This window comes from Peromyscus eremicus, chromosome 9 (genome assembly GCF_949786415.1).
Source record: "Peromyscus eremicus chromosome 9, PerEre_H2_v1, whole genome shotgun sequence".
NCBI classification, from domain to species: domain Eukaryota; kingdom Metazoa; phylum Chordata; class Mammalia; order Rodentia; family Cricetidae; genus Peromyscus; species Peromyscus eremicus.
In genome coordinates, this window is record NC_081425.1 from 77699255 (window position 1) to 77719021 (window position 19767).

Sequence of the window (19767 nt, forward strand, 5' to 3'; positions counted from 1 at the left end):
CATCGGATTTTATGATGTCTCATTGCCTCTTTGCTGCCCACTCTTCATTCTTTTGTCTTTCGCTTGCTTACTTCATAAACTCACTCACTCCACTAGACTGCTTGGGAAACAGACACCTGTGTTCTTCTCTAGTTTCCTTCACAAGTTGTGCACCTAATTGTATCGGGCTGCTGGGTGGTGGTGATGCACACCTTTAATCCCAGCATTCAGGAGGCAGAGGCGGGCAGATCTCTGAGTTCAAGGCCAGCCTGGTCTACAGAGTAAGTTCCAAGGCAGCCAGGGCTGCACAGAGAAACGCTGTCTCAAAAAAATAAAACAGAACAAAAGTATTGAGCAGACAGCCAAATTCTATTACACGAATTAATGAACATATTCTCATATTATTTTCCTCTTTCTTACTGATATCTTTTGGAGGATAGAACTGAGAAACTTACCATGCTGGGCAAGTACTCTACCCATTGAGCGAAATTCAAGCCCAGCATACTAAACCTTTGTAGCATTATCTCATGCATAAAACTGAACAGGGTCCAGTAGGCAGGCAAGAACAGTGAAGAAGAATAAGGATACGGCAAAACTCTTTCAAAGGAAGATATAATCATGCCTTTCAAAACAGCTAGAAGGTTAAAAACACTGCTTCTGGTTGCGGAGGAGGGGGACGTGTGGTGCGTGCCTTTAATTCCAGCAGAGGCAGGTGGATTCCTGTGAGCTCCACAAATCAAAGCCAGCCTGGTCTATATAGAGCAAGTTCCAGGACAGCCAGGGTTACACAGAGAAACCCTGTCTTGAAAAACCAAAATAAATAAAATAAAATAATAATAATATTGCTTCCACAGCAACTATAAAAACAATGTATAGAGAGCAAAATGAGGCCTTCAAGCAGGGTATAATGAACTATACTAAACTGTCATTATGATGTTATGGGATTATGATTATCAATGGTTTCACAATTGGGTCCCCAGTAACTCAAAAACCAAGAAAGAAAATAAGAATAAATTACAGGTTGGATTTCTTCTCTGATTTTAAAATCAATGTTTTGATTCACTAATGCATCTTTTGTTGAAAAATATTTATTAAACAATTATTTTTTAATGTGTATTTATGTGCATGCACGTGTGGGGGTGCCTATAGAAGACAGAGTAGTAGGTCAGATCCCCTAAAGCTACAGTTACCTTACGTGGGTGCTGAGATCCAAATTTAGGTCCTTTGCAAAAGCAACAAGTACTTTTAATTGCTAAGTGATCTCTCTAGACCCCTAAACAATTTTTAAAATAAAAATGTAAGATTGTAAATATTCACAATGTGTATGGTGATGCAGTCCTGTTATCTCAACACTCTGGAAATGGGGCAAAAGAATCAGCTCAAGTTTAAGGTCAATCTGGGCTACAAAATGAATTCAAGACCAGCCTGTACTACCTACAATATTCTATCCAAGAGACAACACAATGCCTGTGGCACAATGGGTTAATACTCAGGCTGCCATGAGTGAAGTACAAATCAGCACCCATTACCTCACAGTGGCACGAGCAGCTAGAATCTCATTCATTATGAGTGCCACAAACGGTACAATTTTAACAGCCTGCATTTGTAGCTGGGCAGTGGTTGTGCACGCCTTTATTGTTTTTTTTTTTTTTTTTAGGTTTTTCAAGACAGGGTTTCTCTGTGTAGTTTTGCGCCTTTCCTGGAACTCACTTTGTAGACCAGGCTGGCCTCGAACTCACAGAGATCCGCCTGCCTCTGCCTCCCAAGTGCTGGGATTAAAGGCGTGCGCCACCACCGCCGCCGGCTGTGCACCACCACCGCCGCCGGCTGTGCACGCCTTTAATCCCAGCACTCGGGAGGCAGAGCCAGGCAGATCTCTGTGAGTTCAAGGCCAGCCTGGTCTACAGAGCAAGATCCAGGACAGGCATGAAAACAACACAGAGAGACCCTGTCTTGAAAAGCAAACAAACAAACAAAAAACAAATTTATATTCAGGTTGTACATTAGATCTCTAGAGTTGTTCATCCTACATGCCTGACAAACTAACATTTTACAAGTTGGCAGCATTATCCTTGTTAGCATTCTCTGTAGTCTTACAACTTTATTATAGTTGCTTTAAGTACGTACTAAACAAATATTACTGAATAGCTAATGCTTCAAATGAAAAGCCACTGCCTTTACTCTTCCTCCCAACAGAGGGTGCTGCTGCTATAGAAAAGCAGGCAGAGAATATGGTCAGTGCTAAAACCTATCTCTTCACTCACCTAACTCATAGCTGAAAGCTCCAAGTAGGTAGCTCACATTGTACAAAGAACTGGGGTTATTAAAAGACCAGACAATACCTGTAGACATTCAAGCTCTCGGGAGGGGCTGCATCCAAGCTGACAGGGCTGCTGCTGTTCCGCTCACTGCTCTCATAGCCAGATTCCATCCGCTGGATTAGGCGTGGATGCTGCTCTAAAAGATGAGAGCCTGGCCGGGCTGCACTCCAGGGTTTATGCTGTGAGCTTGGTCCACCAGCTTTAACGTCATAAGCAGGTGGCTTGCTTATTTCATCTGGCGTAAATTCTTTAGCTAGTCCAAAGAACAGATATAGAGGAGGTAGATTTAGCATTTGTCTAAATGAAAATCTAACTAAACCTCCACTCTAAAAATTACTCACTAAAGTCATATCTTCAAAAAACATGACATCAGAGTAAAGATGTTCCTTGCCAGCTATACCAGAAAACTCAGGATTTTTTTTTAAGTCATTATTTATACTGTATTCTGTCTGCAGGCCAGAAGAGGGCACCAGATCTCATTATCAATGGTTGTAATGTGGTTGCTGGGAATTGAACTCAGGTCCTCTGGAAGGGCAGTCAGTGCTCTTACCCGCTGAGCCATCTCTCCAGCCCCAGGATTTTTAAATACATAAATCAACTGTATTTGAAAGTCCATTTGTTCCCTTATTCTCTGCTCACCTGAATCTTCAGAAAAGGTCCTAAGCTGAGTGTAGCCACAATGCTTCCTTTTGTCCTTACTAAAAATGCTGTCAATGTTCAAAGACTCTCGCTTGGGTCTCCATGTTGGGCGATACTTGCTGGAAGAACTGGATTTTGCCTCACTACTGGTACTCTCCGTCTCCCAGTCCCGAGAGTGTAAAGGCAAGTTCCTTGGTGGTGTCTTGTCTGGCTGGTCTCCTGCCCTGGCCACACAGGGAGATCCTACATTGGTCTGAGAAGCCAAGGACGGCCTGCTGTGGATCATATTGCTGACTGTCTCTTTGAAATCCTTCAGCCTGCTGGTGCTGCTAGACTTGGAGGCGCTCCTAGGAGCCTGCTTCTCTTTCAGTGTTTCTCCTAGAAATCAGAGAAGGAAAGAAAACAACATTTAAGATAATCACAAATGTCCTCCTCCTAAAGCTGAGAAAGTAAGGAAAAGCCTTTTGGAAAACAGACAAAAGTTTAACAGAGGAAACAGAGGAGTGCAGATGGCTTGCCTTCACTGTGGTACCCGGAGGCCTGTGGCTCATCGCCTTTCCTCCTACCACGGCCAGAACTCCTCTTGCGCTCTACCAGGGACCCTTTCTTCGATGTGTGCTTCTGATTACATTCACTATCAGTCAAGTGCCCTGAAAGAACAAGGAAATGGGGGTAAGCTTCTTTCTGCAACTGACCCCTACCCTCTTGAGTCTCCCTTTGGGACTTGTAATAGTGCCACCAATTTATTATACACATGGATCAGACACGGTAAGGGTCAGAACTATCTGATGCAAGTGTTAAGACTCTCTCCTAGGTAAGTGTAGAAAAGCTCAGGTAGTCAACGGTGCCTTCCAAATCTATAACATATCCTGAACAATCACCAGCCTCAAAGCACACTCATCATCTTTCCCAGTGACCCAGAGGAACTAACGATGTTGATTAACAACTTCTGTTTGCTCTTTAGTGCTGAGGAACCAAACTTTTACAAGACTAAGTAGGAACGATCCATCAGCTCTTGGAAAATTTTTCAAAGGAAATAAATTATTATCTAAAAATGTCATGAACTCCCATTTTTTTGTTCTTTCTCCCACCCTCTTTTTTTTTTTTTTTTTTCTCTATGTAACCCTGTCTGTCCTAGAACTCATTTTGTAAAGCAGGCTAGCCTCAAACTCAATGTAGATCAACCTGCCTCTGCCTCTCAAGTGCTGGACTAATGGTGTATGCCACCACACCCAGCACTTTCTTCCTTTTTTAAATCTGAGGCAAGTGGGTTTTATTTTGTTTAATTAAGGTAGTCTTGGTAGAGTATTGCTTTTATTTTATACAGTCCAAGCTGGCCTTAATTCACAGTAATTTTCCTACCTCTTGAGTACTGGGATTACAGGCATGTATCACACCTACCTCCCACTCTCATAAACTGAAGACAGAATTTGCTTTTATTTATTTGGCAACAGCTCTCATTATGTATGGCTTTAGGATGCAGTTCTAAATCCTCTGTAAATGTGAATTTTAGAAGGCATTTCAATTTTGATTAATTCTCATTCTCAACTCCAATCTATGTTTTACCAAATCTGACTTCACTCAGACATTCATAATTCTTTATCAGTAATCATTGAGAAACCCCAAGGGAAATAAGTATTTTATGTAACTTTCCTAGTATCAAGCCCATAATATGCAAATGAGCATGATTTAAATTATACAGAAAGGTCATAATCTAAAGGATATAATCATCTAAGCAGCTGGAACCCAGAACGTGAATTAAGTTTGATGACAGGCTAAGAGAAACCACCCAGATTCTCAAATGCATGGGAGCTAACAAATTCAGTATGACATACTGGTATACAAAGTCTTGGAGGCATTCAGGTTATCAATAACACAATGTGATGGATACTATTCTCAACCAATTGCCTCATGCAATTTTTTACCACTTTTATCCATCTATTTGTTTATTTAGGCCCATGAGAAAGATTTACAAAAAGAGAAAATCACCTATAGCAACTAAATGACACTAAGGTTAAAACACTAGGGATCCTACTGACCCTAAACTTAACATGTACATCACTCCCTCACAGGAATGGCTTCTCTCTGACTCACAATTCCAGAAAGATGGCCTTTAAAAAACAATTACACCTAACACCATCTATACAACAGTCTTCACGAGAAACCTAATGAGTCTGACCAAACTTCTAGGTCCAACTACCAATGTATAAGAAAGAGGAAGGGGGCGGTGGTGGTGCACGCCTTTAATCCCAGCACTAGGGAGGCAGAGGCAGGCGGATCTCTGTGAGTTCCAGGCCAGCCTGGTCTACATAGAGAAACCCTGTCTTGAAAAAACAAGAGAGAGAGAGAGAGAGAGAGAGAGAGAGAGAGAGAGAGAGAGAGAGAGAGAAGAAAAAAGAAATCTGGGGGCTGGAAAGATGGTTCAGTGGTTAAGAAGCACTGACTGCTCTTCCATAGGACCCAGGTGCAATCCCCACTGCTTCTGAAGGGCTAAAAAGATGGCTCAGCAGTTAAGAGCACCAGTTGCACTTCCAAAGGGTCCAGGTTCAATTCCCAGCACCTACATGGTGGTTCAAAACCATCCATAATTCCAATTCCAGAGGATCCAAAGCCCTCTTCTGGCCTCCAGGGCACTGCATGCATGTAGTGAACAGACATACATGCAGGCAAAACACCCACATACAAAATAATTAAATTAAAAAAAAAAAAAAAAGACAGCCAGGAAGTGGTGGCACACACCTTTAAGCCCAGCACTCAAGAGGCAGAGGCAGGCAGATCTTTGAGTTTGAAGCCAGCCTGGTCTACAGCCAGGGCTACACAGAAACACTGTTTCAAAAAAAAAAAAAAAAAAAGCAGAAAAAGAAAAGAAAGAGGATAGTAGAAGATGCTCAAGTACCATAAGGATAAAGACAGTAAAATTCAGAGCCTGGAAAATATACAAGTCAAACTACCTAGTTTTCAACCATAAATTGTAAGGAAAAAGTCAAAGAGAAAATTCTACACATTGAAAGTAACCTACCGAGGTACAGTGGCATGAACCACATGAACTCAGAAGTTTCAGAACTGCCTAGGCAACATACTAAGAGCCCATCTCAAAATTTAAAAAATTAACGTATAATCAAACCCAGGTGTGGTGTTGCATACCTGTAATCCCAGCACATGGGAGGCTGAAGCAAGGGCATCTTAAGTGTGAGAACTACCTAGACTACAAAACAAGACCTTGTCCGGAAATGATTGATAGACAGACAGACAGACAGACAGATAATAGGTAAGTAGGCAGGCAGACAGACAGACAGACTGGTGGCACATGCCTTTAATTCCAGCAATTAGGAAGCAGAGACTGGCAGATCTCTCTGAGTTTGGGGCCAGCCTGGTCTACAGAGTGAGATCCAGGACAGCCAGGGCTACACAGAGAAAGCCTGTCTCAAAAAAACAAAAAAACCAACAAACAAAATGCAGGCAAAACATTCATACACATAAAGATAATAAAATAAATCTAAAAAAAATTAAGAAATAACCTAAAAGACCCATTGCAATGTTGGGATCTCATTTTGATTAGGAGGAAACACACAAAGCCATAAAGACGGCACTCACAACAGCGGAGCCCTCACAGTGCTCAGCAGCAGCAGGCAGAATTACTCTTCTTTCTCTTTTGTTTCCATGCAGGACTCAAACACAGAGCCTTGCGCACGTTAAACACACACTGTTCAGTGAATACATTCCCTGCCTTTATTACTATTTTTAAGTATGTTTGCAAATGATTTATGTTATTTTAATAGATACTAAATATCTATGGAATAAGTAATATAATGTCTTGAATTTGCTTCAAAATAATTGAGGAATAGGGGCATTAGTAAAATTACACTGGTCTTGGGTTACAGTTACTGAAACTCGGTGATGAGTACATGAGGGTGGGAAGTACTCTATGTTGTATGTTTAGAACTGTTTGAAATTCTCTATTCTTATCAAAGGTGGAGCAGGAGAAAGGGCCAGTGTTTAACAGCACTGACTGGTCTTTCAGAGGACTTGGGTTCAATTCCTAGTACCCATATGGCAGCTCACAACTGTCTGTAACTCCACTTCCAGAGGATCCAAGGACCTCTGTGGGCACCAGGCATACATATGGTACAGATATCTATGCATGAAAAACACCCATATATAAAAATAATAATTTTTCAAAAAGAAAAAAAATTTTTTTTTGGTTTTGAGACAGGGTTTCTCTTGTAGCTTTGGAGCCTTTCCTGGAACTCACTCTGTGGCCCAGGCTGGCCTCGAACTCACAGAGATCTACCTGGCTCTGCCTCCCAAGTGCTGGGATTAAACGGGAGCGACACTACCACCGCCTGGTGAAAATTTTTTGTAAAAAGGAGAAGACTAAAGCACTGATCTGAATCCATGAGGTTCACTAATCCCCAAAGTCCTTAGGCATTTAGACAGTATTTTATGCCTTAGCTGTTCTGTTTCCTATAACTTTCCATCTCAGTAGTCATTCTCCATGCTTCCCTCTGTGCCCTGTAATGCCATCTTCCACTGATACAATCACAGATTTAAAAACAATTCAAGGATTCTTCTGTATGGAATGTACAATAATAAGCAGGCCATCCTTTCTTTATTTGCATGTCTGTCCTTCAGAAACCTAGTACGAGGATGATAAACAGGTATTCCCCACCCACAAATACTCCCTCTTTTGAAGTCTTTCACTCAAAACCATGGCATGAAACACGACCAGGTAGAAGACAAGGCCAAAGGGATTTAAGGGATCAAAAGGATATTAGGACAAAGGTAAACGTAAGAAAAATTACATTGACAATCATATTACATGGTCCGTACTGATGTACTCCTATATGCAATGGAGCATCATTGTTCATTCAAAAGTATCTTGTTTCTTTGTATTCTACTCAATTACCCAAATTCTGCACTTTTCTGCCTTGCATATTACTTACTACTTGCCCCAGTTTCTTTTTCTTGGGAGACTTTCTATGCAGGAATTGAATGAGGCAAGCAGGATCCTATGTTAAGTCCCTACCTGTGTCCCGACTGCTCTGAGACATGGAATCATTCTCCACATTATAGATGACTGTCCCCTGAGAATCAGAAGAGAAGTGACTGACCACAGACTCATGGTGAGAATGTCTGTAGGGATAGCTTTCCGTTGAGGAATCTGTTCGAGTGTCACTTGAGATGGAAGGCTCCCTTCCTGAAGGAAGGAGGAGACAGAGGAAAAGGTAAGGAAAGAGAGAACAGTGACAGAGGTGAGGAAAGGAGATGGATGCAACAAAGACCCATAAGGCAAGAACTTCCTACAAGGAAGGGTGAGAAGAAGACACCACAGAGCCATTCTTCCCAACACCCATCTTCCAGTAATCCAGACACACATACAATTCCTCCCACCCCTGTCCCTACCTTGCTGAAGCCCTCACTTTGCCTGCCACTGTGAAAAACTGTGGGGTTTTTAGAAAACCTATGGGGGAAAGTGGAAGAAATGAAAAAGTTGTGAGACGTAAGAGCTATATAGATGGAAAGCCCCAGGCCAACCTGCCACACCTGCCAGCTGTTCACCTGTCTTAGAGACTCTGTCCTATACAGTCACACCTGTCACACATGCCAGCTGTTCACCTGTCTTAGAGACTCTCTCCTATACAGTCACACCTGTCACACCTGCCAGCTGTTCACCTGTCTTAGAGACTCTCCTATACAGTCACACCTGCCAGCTGTTCACCTGTCTTAGAGACTCTCCTATACAGTCACACCTGTCACACCTGCCAGCTGTTCACCTGTCTTAGAGACTCTCTCCTATACAGTCACACCTGTCACACATGCCAGCTGTTCACCTGTCTTAGAGACTCTCCTATACAGTCACACCTGCCAGCTGTTCACCTGTCTTAGAGACTCTCCTAAACAGTCACACCTGTCACACCTGCCAGCTGTTCACCTGTCTTAGAGGCTCTCTCCTATACAGTCACACCTGTCACACCTGCCAGCTGTTCACCTGTCTTAGAGGCTCTCTCCTATACAGTCACACCTGCCAGCTGTTCACCTGTCTTAGAGACTCTCCTATACAGTCACACCTGCCAAGTGTTCACCTGTCTTAGAGGCTCTCCTATACAGTCACACCTGTCACACCTGCCAGCTGTTCACCTGTCTTAGAGACTCTCTCCTATACAGTCACACCTGTCACACCTGCCAGCTGTTCACCTGTCTTAGAGGCTCTCTCCTATACAGTCACACCTGTCACACCTGCCAGCTGTTCACCTGTCTTAGAGGCTCTCTCCTATACAGTCACACCTGCCAGCTGTTCACCTGTCTTAGAGACTCTCCTATACAGTCACACCTGCCAGCTGTTCACCTGTCTTAGGAACTCTCTCCTATACAGTCACACCTGCCAGCTGTTCACCTGTCTTAGAGGCTCTCTCCTATACAGTCACACCTGCCAGCTGTTCACCTGTCTTAGGAACTCTCTCCTATACAGTCACACCTGTCACACCTGCCAGCTGTTCACCTGTCTTAGAGACTCTCTCCTATACAGTCACACCTGCCAGCTATTCACCTGTCTTAGAGGCTCCATCCTATACAGTCACACCTGCCAGCTGTTCACCTGTCTTAGAGGCTCTCTCCTATATATGTTGCTTTAAAAACTTGACATACACATTTTTAGTATCTTTGAGGAATTTGGGGGCTATTATTCATTCTTTAGTGGGAATATGTCCAACAAGAAGACTTTTTTCTGAGCCCTTAGCTGAAATAAACACAACAGACAAATGAGCACTTGACTGAAGGAAGAAGTAGAGCAGGTCTGGATGAGGCACAAAACAGGAAGAGCGGTTGGACCTGGTATAAGCCTAGCACTCAGGAAGCTGAGGCAGGAGGATAACCATGAAATAAGAGGCCAGCCTGAGCTACATAGTGTGTTCCAGGCTGGTCTGTGCTGCGTAGTAAGGCTCTGGCTCAAAAAACAAACCAAATCAAAATAGAACAGCAGGAAGAAACACAACAGACCAGACAAGAATGAGATGCAGTGGGAGGGGAAGGCTTTAAGGCATGTACCTTCTCTTTCAAAACTATACTAAGAGCCAGTCCTGCATCTTTACAGAAAGCAAGACCAAACTATGAGGGCTATAGTTCAAATATTATCAGCCTCTGTGGGATACCCTGGGACTTTAGTTTTAGCTCAAAGTTACTTCTATAGGAAGGCATTACATAATTCCAAATAGTTGCCTGAGACTGGAACAACTGATCATACGCTGAGGACCATCACTTCTACATTTGAAATTTAAATAAAACTCTTTCACCTCCAAGGATTAGAACTGTAGTGATCTAGTGCTTCTTAACAATTCACTTAAGCCAGGGACTGGAGAGATGGCTTGGTAGTTAGGAGCACTTTCTGCTCTTGCAGAGGATTTGGGGTTCTGTTTCCAACACCCAAATGGTATAGCATAACCATCCCTAACTCCAGGTCCTGAGGATTCAACACCTTCTTCTGGATTCTGTAGGCACCAGGCATAAACATAGGCATACACATAGGCAAACACTCACACACATAAAATAAATACATATCTTGCTCAAAATTCACTTAAGCCACTGTAACATTGCTAGCAAGAATCAATAACCTTTAACAATGTTACAAGGTTACTGAAATATCCCTTATAATTTTATTTTAGTCTCTTGATGCAAACAGACATAGTTCCCTTTTCACTTTTGATTTCAGGACAGCTGATTTTGGGCAACACACTCTTGAAAGCTGAAGAAAACAAAGTTTGGTGCTAATCAGCTTGTGTACAAGTTGGCACTTCTTTCTCACAGTGTAATGGAGCCTCTTCCTCCTAGCTAGACTATGAACTGAACTTGTAAGTATGAGACCCGACTATCTGACTCTACGGGGTGGTGGGAGGGCTAGGCTGCTCACCTGAATCTTCACTATCGTAGCATGTCTTGGTGTATGACAGGAACTGAGCTTGGGGAGGCAGGTCCTGGGTTGACACTGGGGTACCCTGGGGATCTGCATAAAGCAGCAGTAAGGGCTGATAATGCCCTTTGATGCATTTGGTTACCACATCCTTCCATTTCGGACCAATCTGAGCCAGAAACACCAGAAGAATATGACAATTACCCTTCATATCCACAATTCAAAACATAATTCCTTTCCTAGTGTATCTTCTTACAACAAAAATTAGGTAGAAAAAAAATGAATTTTAGATCTAAACATAATGACTTTCTATTAAACCCTCTTTTTAAAGAAAGCATTAAAATACTATCAGAGAAAAGAAAGACGAATGCAATTAGTTTTATTTCTGTGAACCATCAACTCAGCTTTGAAATATGCATAAAACCTCACAAAGGTGGACATGCTATGTGAGGGGTCTAAGTTGCTTTGGTGATCAACTTTTTTTCATAGATATTAGATTTAAGAGCTCACTTCAAATTTTCACTTCCACAATTTTTTCCTAAATATTAAAATCACCTTAACAAAGCTAAAAGGCAAATAGAAACTCTTTGTTTGTTTGTTTTGTTTTGTTTTGTTTTTTGAGACAGGGTTTCTCTATGTAGTTTTGGTGCCTGTCCTGGATCTCACTCTGTAGACCAGGTTGGCCTCAAACTCACAGAGATCCGCCTGCCTCTGCCTCCCGAGTGCTGGGATTAAAGGCGTGGGCCACCACTGCCCAGCAATAGAAACTCTCTTATAGAATGCCTTAGAAGAAATGACAATTTCAGAGTTCACACATGGCAGGATATAAAATGTAAACCGCTTAGAATAGACAGTTTGAACCTCTCACCTATAGCCTTGTGATGGATTTAGCTCTGCTATCACAGTGGAAGAGTAACATAACAGCCATAGAAACAATTGGACCAAACCCCTAGACTCATCCCTTCTTAAGCTTGAACCAGGCTTATTCTTAGGTGTAAGTTATGGCTTGCCAGTTAGACAACTAGCTAGTATGGTAGTTTACTCATAACAGACATTCAATAAATTAAAACTAAGTTGCCATTATTTTAATTAAAACATAGTTTATGTTTTCACATACCAATCTTATTATTTTATAAAAATACTTTTCAGATAAAAAAAACCTAATGTTCCAAATAATTTGTTATCCCTCCAAAACAAAGAGAATATGGGAAATATTTGACAAAGACTTTACCATTTATGGAAGCTTTTGCTTCAAATCTACAGATTAATACGGTCAGCATATCTACAGCAGTCTCCATAGCTGCTGTTTTTTATTATTAATTAAATTTAATTCATTTATTTTACATCCCAACCATAGTTTCCCCTTCCTCCTCTCCTCCCATTACCTTCCAGACCTCCCTTTGCCCCTGCTGATTTTATGACAAGTGGCTTTCTAATTAATGCAGACACCTAAACCATTTTATCCACAGAATCTGCTTTAGACAAGACCAAATTTCTTGCTTCAAGTATCACTATAGCCCCATGTTTCATGTTAACCTCTAATAAGTTCCAGTAAGTCACTCCAGGGAAATGAGAATTGTAGAATAATTTTGGTTTTGTTTTGTTTTTTCTCTTTGTAGCCCTGTCTGTACTAGAACTAGATCTGTAGACTAGGCTGGCCCCAAGCTCACAGAGATCTGCCTGCCTGGGATTAAAGGTATGTGCCGCCACCGCCCTGCAAAGGTTAATTTTTTAATAGCCTTGAAGCAAATTATCACCTATGGATAATGCCAGATTGAAAATCCTCAACTCAGTGTTAAGCATATAATCTAATTAGCTGCATTACATGTTCCCATTTAATAATGATGATGATTTGTCAATTATAAAAACATACCCATGTTGAATGTCTAGAGAGACTGAGAAAAAAATAACAAAAGATATCTTGTTCCTATCTATTACAGAATTTAAAACTAATGCCCTTACATTTAACAGATAAAGGCCAGGTGTAATAGCTCTTACCTGTAATTTGGAAGGCTAAGGAAGGAGGACTTCTACAAGTTTGAGGACAGCCTGGGCTACACTGTAAGTTCCAGACCAGCCTGCATTACAGATCAAGACCCTGCTTCAGAAAAACAACCAACTAGGGCTGGAGAGATGACTCAGCAGTTAAGATTGGTTAATGCTCTTGTAGAAGACTGGAGTTCAGTTCTCAACACCCATGCCAGGTGGCTCACAGACACCTGTAATTCCAGACCCAGTGAGATCTGACACCTCTAGCCTCTGTGGGCACCTGCACTCACATGCACATACCCACATAGGCAGGCATGCACAAATGTACAGACACAGACACAGTTTTAAAATTATAAAATTAGCCAGGCAGTGGTGACACATGCCTTTAATCCCAGCACTCAGGAGGCAGAGGCAGGCAGATCTCTGTAAGTTCAAGGCCAGCCTGGTCTACAAAGAGAGTTCCAGGATAGCCAAGGTTACACAGAGAAACCCTGTCCCTGCTCCCCTAAAAAACCAACAAGTAATAATAATAATAAAAATTAAAATTAATTTTTTTTTTCCCTTCTGAGACAGGGTTTCTCTGTGTAGCTTTGCGCCTTTCCTGGAACTCACTCTGTAGACCAGGCTGGCCTTGAGCTCACAGAGATCCGCCTGGCTCTGCCTCCCGAGTGCTGGGATTAAAGGCGTGCGCCACCACCGCCCAGCTAAACCTTATTTTTTTTAAAGATTTATTTTATTTATTATGTATACAGTATTCTGCCTGCATGTGTCCTTGCAGGCCAGAAGAGGGCACCAGTGGTTGTCAGCCACCATGTGGTTGCTGGGAATTGAACTCAGGACCTCTGGAAGAGCAGTCGGTGCTCTTAACCACTGAGCCATCTCTCCAGCCCCTAAACCTTATTTTAAGAAAAACAACCAATCCAATCACAAAGTATGTGTGTCTTACCAACATTGTAGAGAATCACCATTCAAAATTATTAAAATAAAAATTGGAGAAAATTGGGCCGGGCGGTGGTGGCGGCACACGCCTTTAATCCCAGCACTCGGGAGGCAGAGCCAGGCGGATCTCTGTGAGTTCGAGGCCAGCCTGGGCTACCAAGTGAGTTCCAGGAGAGGCGCAAAGCTACACAGAGAAACCCTGTCTCGAAAAACCAAAAAAAAAAAAAAAAAAAAAATTGGAGAAAATTAAATATGAGTTTTTAAAATTCAGTCACCAAATACTTCAAGATCCTTGCATATTCCTACCTCTTTAACATGAGCGTCATCAAAATACATCCATTTTCTGATCTTTGTTTGAAAAAAGAATGTAGAGTAATGTTTGCCATAGTAACAGATCATTCCTACTAAGTAGAGTTCAGACTGTTTGGCCCGGTCATCTGTCACTCTGAAAAACAGCTATGGGAAGAAAAAGAAGAGAAAGGAAAGATCCATCACATAGGCAACCATCTAACCCAATTCCTCAGCAGACTCCATCAACATTTCTCTTTCTTCTCCCACCCCAACAAGGCCACACTATGTAGCCCTGGCTGGTGGTACTCACTATGTAGGCCAGTCTGGCCTCAAATGCATGGCAATGCTTAAGCCTCAACCTTCTGAGTGCTGAGACTATAAGCACACACTACCACACCTACCCTCTTCCATCAACATTTCTTTATTTTGTTTTATTTTATTGAGATAGAGCCTCATGTAGCCCAGACTGGCTTTGAATTCATTGTATAGCAAAGAATGACTCTGAACTCCTGATCCTCTACTTCCGGCTCTCAAATGCTGAGATTACAGATGTGTGCTACCAGGTACAATGGCCATCAACATTTCTTAATGAAGACAGTAACTTGCTTCTCCCCTCAAGCGGAACTATGTTTGCTGGTCCAGACTACTTATTAGAAATGAACTGAAAAGGTACACATGGTAGCACATGCCTATAATCTGAACACTCTGAGGCCAAGGCAGGAGGACTCTAAGTCTAAAGTTAGCCTGGGCTGCATGGGGAGTTCAATTTTTTTTTCAGTATTTTCTTTCTGAGGCAGAAGAGCAGTCAGAACAATTTTAAAACAAAAACCAGCTCTCAAGTTTCAAATTTTTTCAGCTCCTAGGTGCTCAGCTCTGTCTCAAGTGCTAAGAGACATACAAACACTTGGAATTAAGGGATTCTGATCTAAGAATTTTTCTAGTTAAGAAAATAGTCAAAATAATTAAATCAAAATCAGGCATAGAGCACAGACCTATAATCCTTTATCCTTTACTTAAAAGACAGAGAGAGGTTGAGTCAAGAGAAGTAAGAGTTCAAGAGCAAACTAGACTACAGATTCCACTGGTGTCCAGCCTGGATTATAAGAGATTCTGATTCAAAGATTTTTTTTACTAAACCAGAAATACAGAATATATAGACTGCAAAACAAACAAACAAAAAACCTGTTTTTAAGATCTTACTGTGCACAACCTACTTTAGTTAGATTCCTTGAGGAGACTCAAAATGTGACCCTGGACAGTTCATTTATTCTCAAGAGTGGCTATTTAAAACAAGAACAGCCTCTCCTTAGTCACAGGACTACCACAGACAGAAACCAGAACAAAAGAAACCAGACTTTCTGGTTCTCCTTGAACTGAAAGAAAATACTAGCTCTCCCTACTTCAGGATACGAAGCCGCTAAAAATGAGACCTACTCTCACATTTTCCCCATTCCCCGAAATAAATACACGGAAACCCCTAAGCTACTAAATTATCACCTAAGCTATTTTATTACTGTCAGATCCCAACCCCACCAAACGGCGATCTGGGTTCAGTTCAGGCTGGATTCGGACCCAGTAGCACTCAGCATTCCACAGAAACCTTGTAAAGTGAATTTCTGTTTGCCAAGGGAAAGGCATCACTCTCCTACAGCCCTCCAGTCTCAAGAGAGAGAGAGCATCTCGTCCTCTATTAGTGTAAACAAGCTTCCAACAGATCAGACCCCGCCCTCCCGCTGCCACAACATAACCCTTGAACTGGCAGGGCTCTCCTCAGATACCTCTGTGTTCTCTTATCTACAATACAAAAAGAAAACCTTCCCCCTCACAAGGGAGTGGCCTTGGGGGTGGTTTCTCTGTGGCATCCTCACTGTGAATTTCCTATTCTTGGGCTCAGGCCACCAACTTCTACCTCCTTCAGCTCCCAAAGTCAAGACAGCTTGTTACTTTGACCTTACTATCCCATGGTTGAATACACTTCTCTGCACCATCCTGATATAAAACAGTAAACATCGATAGAAACTGATTGTTTTTTAATTAGTATCTAAGTTCTGCCCATCCTGTTGTTCAAGGCAAAAATTGTGCCTTTTTTTTTCTAAAAGGGTTCTACCATCCTCACAAAAATGGTATGTGAGTATGTGCATGAAGCTCACGGATCTGCACAGAGAACACAAGTATATCTGTCCAAAATGCTCTACTAATTGTCACATAGAACATAGCTGTTTGTTCAGTGCTTGAACAATACTGAAATAAAGACAGCTAACACATACATCACCCAGCTTAAGGCAGGTACCCAGACTGTGGATGACATCCTCTGCCAAGTCTGAATGGTCTGAGTCCCAAACCAGTCCAATTGTGATAATCTGTGGTGCGTTCATCAACACACGGCGGATCCGGATCCTCTCCCCACAGTTGCTCTGAAATACATACACAGTGCTAGTTCAAACATTCCCACGTGCTCTGTGGCAATGCCACAAGCCAGGGTTCTTTCTCACTCTAAATTCCATGGAGTTCAACTCACCGGACAGTTCCGCAGGTCCCCCATGGTGCTGGCATTCTGAAGCAGCTCACCAAACATACTTGGTGACGGTTTCTCTCGTTTTTCCAGCATACAAATAGCCTGGTTACTTCAAGATGGGGAAAGGAAGAAAGTAATGGCAGATGTTGTACCAAGTTATGGCTAAATTAAAAATCAATCAAAATCATTCACACAAACCCTAACTCAGACATGTCATTTTCTTTTTCTTTCTTTAAGATAGGGTCTCATTGTGAGTTCTCTGTGGCTGTCTTGGAACTTGCTATGTAGACCATTCTGGCTTCCAACACATAGGTCCATCAGCTCCTGCCTCCCAAGCACTGGGATTAAAGGCGTGGTGTGCATGTGTGATTTTTCATTTGCTGACTATACTACAGCCCCATATCCTGACTAGCCTCAGTGTCCTACAAACACAGTGAGTCTCTGTATCTGTCTCCAAATTCAAATCTTACAGACTCTCCATTTCTCCTCCCATTTTGCTAGCCATTAATAAGCCTAGGAATTCTGGACTTTTGCAATATAGCACAGATTCAGCATAAGGATATATGCTATTTGGTGGCCTTCAGTTAAAACCCAATCAACCGAAGGAATGCCTAGCAGTACAATAAAGAATTCCCTAAGAGTGGGCTGGAAGAACGACTCGAGTGGCAGGTAAGAACAGTGGCTGCTCTTCCAGAGGACCCGGGTTCAGTTCCTAGCACCCACATGTCAGCTTATGGCTGTCTGTTACTCCAGTTGCAGGGGATCCACTACTCTCCCCGACCTCTGTAGGCACCAGGCATAAGCATGGTGCACAAACATACACGCACGTAAAACATTCATACACATAAAATAAAAATAAACGAGTCTTAAAGAAAAAAACAGAAGTCCATGAACTCACCACAGGGAAGTAGTAGAGATGTAATGCACCATCTGGATGAAGGGCAGGGGGTCAGAAGTGGCACCACAGCTAGTGCATACACACTGGGACCGAGGGAAAGCAAAGCAAGCAGTCAGAGTCAGCCAATGTTCTGAAACCCACTGACTCTACATCCCCAGATAAAATGTCCTTCAAGAAAAAGTCTAAGACATGAGGATAGAGACGTCTACCTGTTCAAACAATGTCATTGCAAATTTCTGGTGAGAAATGCAGTGTTGGGCAGTACATATATCCTCTTTGGTTTCATCCGCAATGTGGAAGTGAATTCTCATCAGGAGATTTTCCTGAGCAAAAACAAAAAAATAAATAAAAATAAAAGCCGCACACTTAAAAGCCAAATGGACCAGTTGTAAGCAATTCACCCCAAGACACAGAAACCTTCCTGGAAAGCAGGAATATCTCTAAATTTTTTTTAAAGGAAAAAAGATAGACAGACAGACAGAAGATATTAATGTAAGGCATAGATCATTCAGATTTTACCAGTTTTGCATGAACTTGGGTTTGGATGTAACTAGATGCAATTTCATCACATACAGTTTTGTAACAATAAGCACAACCAAGACACCACAGAGCTGCTCCATGCTCCCTCTTTACAGCCTCACCCAACTACCGTACTTCTACCTCCTCACCACTAGCCTGCTCCCCACATTTATCATTGTCATTCCAAGAATATATCAGTATATACAGAAACAGTATATAAAGAAAAAACAGTATCGCATAGTACACAACTTTTTTTTTTTTTTTTGCAACAGGGTCTCCTGTATCTTAGGTTGGCTTAGAATTCACTACATAGCCCAGGATAACCTTGTACTTCTAATACTCTTCCTTCCACTTCATGAGTGCTGGAATTACGGTGTGCACTTCTGTCGGATTTATACATTAGGGATCAGACTCAGCTACACACATTAGGCAAGTACTCTACCAACTGAGCTACATTCTCAATCCCAGTAAATAAACTTTTGATATTACATTTCCATTCAGCATTATTCCTATACCAACCCCCTTTTCTATTCTGAGATAGAGCTCCAGTCCTGCAAGGACTCCACTGCAAGACAAAGTCTTAAAAAGAAATAAATAAGGGGGCTGGAGAGATGGCTCAGAGGTTAAGAGCTGCTCTTCCAGAGGTCCTGAGTTCAATGCCCAGCAACCACATGGTGGCTCACAACCATCTGTAATGAGATCTGGTGTCCTCTTCTGGCCTGCAGGGACACATGTAGGCAGAATAATAATGACAATAATAAATAAATAAATCTTTAAAAAAGAAACAAACAAACAAACAAAAACAGAAACAGAATCAAACTCATTATGAAAAATCTCACTTTATAGGCCTGGGAGGTCTAGAACTTGCTACATAGACCAGGATGGCTTTGAACTCACAGAAATCTCCATGTGTCTGCCTCTTCCTAAGTGATGGTATTAACATCCTCCTAAGGCATGTGCTACCACATCCAGCGTACTGTTTTAGTTCATTACTTATTCTGCCTAAGCATAGGGGTGGGGATCACAGGACAACTTTTGGAAACCAGCTCCTTTCTTTTACCTTATGGCCCTGAAGATCAAACTCAGATTATCAGACCTGGCAGCACATTAACCATGTGCCACTAAGCCATCTCACTGGCCTCTGCCTTGTCTGTCTTTCCTGCTGAGGCAGGCTCTCACATAGTTCAGATAGGCCTTGAACTTGCTCTTCATCCAAGGTTGGCCTTCAATTCTGGTATGGTGGTACACGTTCACAATCATAGTACTCAAGAGACAGAGGCAGGAGGATCACCAAATGTTTAAGGTCACCCTGATTTACATGGTGAGTTCCAGTCCTGCAAGGACTCCACTATAAGGCTCAGTCTTAAAAAGAAATAAATAGTTAAACTCACTATGAAGACCAGCCAATGACCTCAAGTCTTCTGAACTTTGTATACTATTTATCCAACTTCAAAAGATTTTCTGTAGCATTCTGTGTATCGGCACATGCATTTAGCAATTAGGATAAGGGAGATCAAGGATTAAAGTCACTAGAGCAATGTAACTGTTTATGAAGAACATCATAGTCTCTGTTTAATATTGTTGGAAACAGAGAAGATCAAAGTATGTGGTTGTCCAGACAGAGTAGCACCATCAACACAGCATTACCTGGGAATGTGTTAGAGCTGGCTATTCTCAGTCCTATGCCAGACTATTGGTTCAGCTCTGGGAGTACAATTTGTACTTCAACATGCCTTGATTCACCTGAAGGTAAAAGCCACTGTTTTATGTAATG

General features: G+C 42.0%; 1 protein-coding gene across 1 annotated transcript in view; it reads right to left on the bottom strand.

Moving 5' to 3' along the window:
* Usp54 (ubiquitin specific peptidase 54) overlaps positions 1-19767 on the bottom strand; it is a 95142-nt gene that overhangs the window by 27932 nt on the left and 47443 nt on the right. Inside the window, exons 5-14 of the mRNA XM_059273807.1 lie at positions 17684-17797; positions 17475-17557; positions 16580-16685; positions 16329-16475; positions 14077-14226; positions 10843-11011; positions 7966-8136; positions 3458-3589; positions 2940-3317; positions 2322-2553 (exon numbers count right to left, since the gene is read on the bottom strand). Of these exons, the coding sequence (XP_059129790.1) occupies positions 2322-2553; positions 2940-3317; positions 3458-3589; positions 7966-8136; positions 10843-11011; positions 14077-14226; positions 16329-16475; positions 16580-16685; positions 17475-17557; positions 17684-17797 (1682 nt within the window). The remainder of the gene's footprint in view (positions 1-2321; positions 2554-2939; positions 3318-3457; positions 3590-7965; positions 8137-10842; positions 11012-14076; positions 14227-16328; positions 16476-16579; positions 16686-17474; positions 17558-17683; positions 17798-19767) is intronic.